This window comes from Pyrus communis, chromosome 14 (assembly GCF_041283825.1).
Source record: "Pyrus communis isolate YQ-2024b chromosome 14, ASM4128382v1, whole genome shotgun sequence".
Lineage (NCBI taxonomy): Eukaryota > Viridiplantae > Streptophyta > Magnoliopsida > Rosales > Rosaceae > Pyrus > Pyrus communis.
In genome coordinates, this window is record NC_142578.1 from 558,607 (window position 1) to 566,154 (window position 7,548).

The window sequence follows — 7,548 nt, forward strand, 5'->3', positions numbered from 1 at the left end:
TGAACATTTCAATTGAATTATTTGATTTTCTCTGCCACGAAGTGTAAACGAAACTTGCAGCATAACATACGCCGATGAAAACGAAGACCATGCCGAAATGCATCTGATGGTTCCATCAACCAAATTTAAAATTCTAACTGAGCTAGACGGGGCGCCGCCTGTTCCTACTGCCCCGTCACGCTCACGATCTTTTGATCCTCAACGAATCGCGGGAGATTAGAATTCATATACTCAAACAAACGATCAATGCCATAGTTTTCATATAATGTGGAAAACAAAGTATATTTCAGCTACACGAACAATGTATCAACAACATACACGACGGCTACAAATTACGCACACAAATTCAAGACATTACAGTATCACTAAAAGCAACATCGGTTTCTCATTTATGATGAAAAAATATTAACTCGGTTGTTTCCACTGCCAACGAAGGGCCTATATCCGAAAACCTACTTGTCCTTGTACCTCTTCTCCACTTCCTCCAAGTTCTGAATGTCCTTGCACAATTTACAGATGCGAAATAGACACCTGCGCCCAAAATTTGTAGATTGCTATCAAATGACAAGACATATATCAGAGGCCTTAAGTTTACCTTCTTCCTTTTTTCTTTTATGAATTAAAAACAAAAAGAAGGGGGCATTTCATATCTGGCTGACGTACCAGTAAAGCAGACATGCTGAAGCACAAAGAATTACATTCCTTTGAGCCTTGTACATCTGCATGGCATATTATTCGCAACAAAGGAGATGAGTCGAGAACAATTGAATATAACACGGATATAGAAAGAACTTGACTTTTGTATCTCTTTATTGGCAGAGGGGTAAATATGCAATCACTAGACTAGGCTGATCAGCTCTTTTGTCACCTAACTGAATCAAATATGATAAGACTAAACTACGTGCATCAAGTAAAAGTTCAAATAACTTTCCACGCATGAATGGTTCAAAGACAATGCACGAATGGAACCAATTTCCCTAATAAACAAAGAAATCCGCAAATTCCATCTTCTAAACCTTAAAAAAAGAAGGATGATGAACTTGGCTTTGAAACCTTTGTATCTTGATACCTAGAAATCCAAAACAATGGCAACTGTCGTTTTAGACGCGAGCATTATGTTGAGAAATTGTCAAACACTCATTTGCATGGACATATCTATTCTCAATCACTCTAAAGACATCCCAAAGCTGAATGTGCAACAAATTGCAACGCAAGAATTGGACCACATATCAAAATTTTCATGAAATGTACAGCCCAAATGTAGAGATATCTCGTACTAGAATATTTCCAAAAGCATAACCCTTTCTTCCCCCCCTCATCCACAAATTCCCACAAACAAAGAAAGTCCAACAAATGATAAAGAAGCAGGATTCAAGTTACCATCCTATTCCAAAACAACCTAACAATTTAATTCCCTACATTTCTGTATTCGGAGGACTAATTTAAGAAACAGATATGCATTATTGAGCATTTTGATTTTGAGTAAAACTAAGCACGAATATGTGATTATCTCGAAGGTTCCTAAATAAAAAATGCGGTTAATTATAATAAAGCTGCCAGGCAGCATTAGTGAATGGGGAGATCAAAATGTAATTTTCCTTTTTTGTTACAAGATTTCTACTTCAATAAGTTAATTTAGCTGGTTGATCAAGTTCAAGACCAGAAGGCATCATCTGATCAATTTGATCAAATATTAGAGCTTTAAAAGCAATGAAAACCACGGGGAGAGAGAGAGAGAGAGAGAGAGAGAGTAATGGGAAACTGACCGATTTCTCATAGCGGTCACGCTCAGAGGCAGTGCAGATATCAGAGGTGCAGGCCAACCGGTGCTCATTCTTCCAGTATATATCTACACATAATCAAACGAAACAATTGCAAAATCAAACATCAATGGGAACCCATTGTTACCAAAAATCAAACAAAAAAAGAAGAGAAATTGGGAAATCCAAAGCTATATAATGCCCTAAGAACGAGAAATTCGAAACCCCATTTCAAATGAGAGGCCAGATCGCAGACATAATTACAATTAAGGACAATATCAGTGTGATTGGAACGGAAACGGGAGCGAAATCGAGAAAAGAAACGAACCCAGGAGCTGAAATCCGGCGAAGGGGACGATGAAGAGGGCGGGTTGGAGGATTAGAGAGACCAGCGACACGAATCGATTCTTCAACAGCTTGGGCGCCGGAATGGTTAGGAGGAAGGCCAACGCCGCCTCTGCCGCCACCACGTACGTCAATATCATCCACTGCAACCCCATCTTCGCCTCCAATTCCTCTGCCTTTGCTTGCTTCGCTGTTACTTGCTCTACTTCTTCTGATTTTGCAGCTGCCTGAGGGCTTAATCACCAAGTAAAGCATATAGGAAAGAAGGAAGATTAGAAAAGTATCTCCCTCCCTCGGTATGGTTTGGTTTGGTTTGGTTTGTGTCTGATCGGATCGGTTGGGTTGGCCCAAAACCAACATCGTTTGGGCCACAGCCATTAGGCAGTTTTATGGTCCACTCCAAGCCCAAGCTATATTTTCAACTATAAATGGGCCTGATGCCCAAATTTGCAGTAAATCGAGAATGTAGTCTTGTCTATTGTTTGTGATGCTGTGCTATTTCTCATAGAGGTGATCAAGGAACATTAAACGTACATTAGTTGATATACAATTTAAAGGTAAAGGCCTATGAAATCTTAATTAGTCACTCAAGTGATAAAGAGAACGAGACTCTATAAGAACGAGACTCTATAAAGTCACACCTGGAAGGTGACGAAGCCATAAAGTGTGATGATGAGGATACTCACGTCCGTTTATCGTATATCGTACGGTCAAAAATCATTTTAAATATTTTTATTTTAAATTAAACATAAACAGTACTTGATGAAAACTGACCACACGATATATGATGAACAGACACGATTTAAGGATCTCTGGCATCCTCACAAAGAGGATCCAGAGAGGATCCTCATTCCAATTTTTATTGGTAGAGTACGTAGCACTCAGTGGCGGAGCTAGTATAGGGTCCTCGGTTGCCTTGACTCCAACAACTTGAAAAGCCATATGTATATTTGTTTTGTTTTGTATTTGGCTCCTATAAACACCTAAGACAAACTAAATTACAACCTCCTCTTCTTACTTCTTATATTTTCTTCTATCATATTTATCTTCCTTTTCTCTCTTCTTGTATGAAATACTTTAGTTGAAAAGCCTTGGCATCCTTCAACATTACTCTATAGGATCCTACATCTATCCTCGACAAACCTTTACAAATAATAGTAATTGTCGACATATGTTGACATAAACTTTTAGCATATGTTGATAGGAATTGTTATGTGCTTACTAAGTGGTCGACGAAATGATCCAATAAATTTTTTTTGATTGATATTATAATCTTATTATTTAAAAATTCTGACCACACCACTGTTTACGCTTGCACTTGCATGAGCAAGCAAATCACACGTGAAAACCATTAGAGAAGAGACAACAGAGAGAGATCAGCCCAATTAACATGGCAGCGGTATTACCAAACCCCTTCGGGCTGAAATCAAACAACCACAGTCACCATCATCAAATATCTCTTTTTCCATACTTTTTTTTTTTTTTTTCCTTCTCAAACTCATAATCAAACTAAACTAAGAAGAAGAATAAAATAAAACATAAATTCTCCAAAATAAAAAATAAAAAATAAAACATAAAAGCCTTCATGATAAGAAACGGACCTAGCATAACAAAGAAAAACTTTTTTTTAATTAATCTCATTTCTCCAAGGCAACGACTACACATACTTTTTCCTCTTTTATTTCATTCTAACAGTTGTAGACAATTTTCATCTCAGGTTTAAGGCTTGTGGGTGTACAATGAAAATTAGCTTCATCCACAGCAAGGAAGTGTTCACAACAGAGTTCAATCAAGAATCGAACTACCAAGTTGAAAATAAGAATTTATAATGAATATAAGAATTCTTCAACAATCTTGAAAACTCTTATCCATAAGGAGATATTTATAAAAATACAAAAAAAGCAATAATAAAAAATAAATCAAATAAAATCTCTAATTAAATAAAATCTCAAAAATATTTTCTTTTATATTTTCCAACATAAGGCACTGTTAAAAATCCTTACTCCATCAATCAAACAATAAAACAACGTGCTTGGATCTCCATTTATTAATTTCTTCTTTTTACCTAGCCAAGCTATACTTTTGGCCCGCAGTGGCTGGTCTCGTGTAGCACATTAGCATGTTGAATTTGTCTCACATTTTGGCCCGCAGTGGCTGGTCTCGTGTAGCACATTAGCATGTTGAATTGTGCTACATTCACATTCCAGCTGGTCCCGCCTTATCGCAAATACTTTTGGCCCGCAGTGGCTGGTCTCGTGTAGCACATTAGCATGTTGAATTTGTGCTACATACACATTCCAGCTGGTCTGCCTTATCGCAAATATTTTTGGCATATAGTTCATTACTGAAGAATCGAAGACGGTCCATTTGCATTCTAGACTTCTCCCTGCGCTACAAGCCAACAGACCTTGGATATCATACCATGCGGTGACTGGGACACTTTTCAATTGGAATTTTACATACAACAGGTGAGTTCAGTAGTAATTTTTCTATATATTCTCAATAGGTTTTCACACACATGCACACAAGATAATGGAATAGATGATTTAGGACACTGCTGTAGCTCCTTATATATATGAGCTAATCCAAATTAAGGAACTAATCTAGATCGTTTATTCTTTTAATCATCATTCAAAGATTCTCTTTGGAAACTTTTTCGATTTGGAGACCGCTTATAGTGAAATGAGAAGTCTAGAATGCAAATGTATCATGTTCATTGTAGATGCAAATTTCTTCCTCCTTGTTTTCGGACAAAATTGCACCTACAAAACAAACAACACAGGTCAAGGCCAAGAGCCTCACGCGTCCATGATGAATGGGGGGGCTTTGGCCGAAGAACCTCCGATGCCAAAGTTAGAATTTTGAGGGAAAAATGTTTAGAGAATTTAGCAAGAGAATTGGAATTGAGTTTTGGAGAAAATGAGGTGGTTTATATAGGGGTGTGGCCGGCTCCTTTGGGAGGAGGAGGACCGGCCACTTGGATGGTTTTTTGGGTGAGATTCATGATTTTGGGTGAGATTCATGATTTGTAGCTAATTAATAAATTAATTGAATAATAAATCAATTAATTAGTTAATTAATATAATTTGAAAGCAAAGATTTGGGGGTTACCTTGTGGAGAAGATTTGATGAGGATGGATGAAATAGGTTATAAATAAATATCTATTTTGGGCACTTTTGACTTGATTAAGGGATGATTGTCCATTGCTCGCGTGTAGGAGTTCCGGTATTTCTCGAGGGTAATTTTGTCATTTGCATCTTAAAATCCACGTGTCATCTTCATATTCTTCTTGATTATTTTTTGCTCCACATTCATATTTTTCCATAATCGATTATGTCAAAAGAAAAAAACAGTGAAAAAAAAAATGTTCGATGCAAATCTTTACCTGCCAATATAACTTATATAAGCATCGGAACAACGGGTCGAGACACATGAACCACGTTTAACATTATTATTTGAGGAATAGTACTCGTATCTTGTAATTAAAGAGAAGAGGATATTTAAAAAAAAAGAAAAAAAAAAAGAAAAAAGAAAAAAAAAAGAGAGGATAATAGTGCATCACCAATAAATGAAAGACAGGACATCAAAGATGAGATTACAGTTAAAAACAGCAGGTTCACGTGCTGCCTTTGATTTGCCTATAAATACCATATACCATGTTGGAGTTCGGCAAATCATCAAACATCCAATAGAAAGAGCAAAAGAGAGAGATTGAAAGTGAGAGATCAGAAATGGCATCACAATTGCCAAGCACTCTTGCCCTGAAATCAAACAGTAACAACAAATACTTGCGCTACATACACGAAGGTGACTTCCAAGGGTTTCTCCAATTCTCCGGAGACGATGTTGTGAGCCCATACACAAAATTGCACGTGGAGCCGGCCTCAAATGGTGGCAACAACGGCGGCCTAGGGCTGGTGAATATAAGATTCGCTTACAACAACAAATACTTGAGAAGACAAGACAAAGACCACTGGTGGATTGTAGCCGGGGCTGATGAACCAGTGGAAGATAAATCCCTTTGGTCATGCACACTCTGGGAGCCTCAGGTTGTCGTAGTAGACCACAACAACAACAACAAAGTCCTCCTCCGACTGCGCCACGTGCAACTGGGACACTACGCAAGGCCACTCTCGGCAAATGCCTTCCATTCGTGCCTGTTCGCATCCCAAAAGAATCCCGACACTCAAACCTATGAGGATGTCTTTTCAGTCACCGACTGGGAATCCTTGGTGATTTTCCCCAAACTTGTTGCCTTCAAAGGCGACAATGACCAATACCTCACCCCCAAATCCATCGATGGACACCCCCATCTGCAGTTCTCAGCCTCTGGTCTCATTGATACGTCGGTGGGGCACGAGGTCTTCACCGCAGGTGATGGAAGCGTTCGCATAAAGTCCACTCACACTCAAAATTTCTGGAGGCGTACTAGCACTAAAGATTGGATCTGGACAGCCACAAACGACGCCACCAACAAGGACTCTGACATGCTGTTTTGGCCAGTCAAACTCGAGGCTGCCGACCACAACAATACTGACAATATTAATGTTGTAGCTCTCCGCAACTTGGGCAACAACAACTACAGCAAGAGATTCACTACCGGGTCCAAGATTAGTTGTCTCTGTGCGAACGTGCCTACAATTACCGTAGAGGCGCACCTGGCAGTTGAAGAGCCTGTTCTGTCCAGAAAAATCTCTGATATCGGTTTCCGTCTCACCGATGCTAGGATCTATGATAAAAGCGAGATCGTCGTGGCCACTGGAATAGCCGAAAACCGCACCAAAGAACCCACATATGCAATCATCCCGCTGGTCTACATGGACACTAGGGCTAGTACTTGGAATTCCATTGTCGATCACGTCTCATTCACGTCCCTCATCCCAACCACCATAACTTCCGCCACTCTATTCATCGTAGACGAAAAGGACAACGTTAAAGTAGTGGGTGATCAGTTTACTGGAGTCTATGAGTGGGGAAAAGCTCGCACATCACAAACTACAATTGTGACTGAATTTCCGGTTGTTGTGAAGCCAATGACTCGGGTGAAGGTGAGCCTGATAGCAACAAAGGGTTCATGCGATGTTCCCTTCTTCTACTCTCAGAAAGACACTCTTGTTAGCACTGAGAAGAAAATCGTTACCTACTCCAAGGAGGGTGGCGTTTATACGGGTGTCTGTTTCTACAACTTGAAGCACAAGGAAGAAGAAGAACCACTGTGATCATATATAATTTGATCGATACTTGTGGGTAGCATCTCTAAAAGTATCACGCTTTGCATGCTTTGATGTGGATTCAATAAAACTGCATGCATGAATGCATATGTAAGCTAGCTACGATAAGTTATTTAATATCTATTACCAGAATAAATAAAACTGCATGCATGAATGCATATGTAAGTTATTTAATATCTATTACGAGAATAAATAAAACTGCATGCATGAA

The 7,548-nt window shown here is 39.0% G+C and overlaps 2 protein-coding genes across 5 annotated transcripts; one reads left to right on the forward strand and one right to left on the reverse strand.

Moving 5' to 3' along the window:
- Positions 1-228: 228 nt before the first annotated feature.
- Positions 229-2,389, reverse strand: LOC137712558 (uncharacterized). Of its 4 annotated transcripts, none has more exons than XM_088683717.1 (5): positions 2,089-2,364; positions 1,767-1,849; positions 1,017-1,069; positions 664-719; positions 229-554 (listed from the first exon to the last, which is right to left on the reverse strand). In XM_088683717.1, the coding sequence occupies exons 1-4, from the start codon at positions 2,258-2,260 to the stop codon at positions 695-697; spliced, it is 333 nt and encodes a 110-aa protein (XP_088539843.1). In that variant the 5' UTR covers positions 2,261-2,364; the 3' UTR covers positions 229-554; positions 664-694. The 4 variants fall into 4 exon arrangements, with proteins under 4 accessions (XP_088539843.1, XP_068307742.1, XP_088539841.1 ...); XM_088683718.1 differs by having other exon boundaries at positions 365-531; XM_068451641.2 differs by lacking the exon at positions 1,017-1,069 and having other exon boundaries at positions 229-531; positions 2,089-2,389.
- A 3,448-nt stretch (positions 2,390-5,837) lies between these two features.
- On the forward strand, positions 5,838-7,325 carry LOC137712437 (uncharacterized). The gene has a single exon (XM_068451511.2). It carries the CDS (start codon positions 5,838-5,840, stop codon positions 7,323-7,325), a length of 1,488 nt encoding a protein of 495 aa, XP_068307612.2.
- Positions 7,326-7,548: the final 223 nt, after the last annotated feature.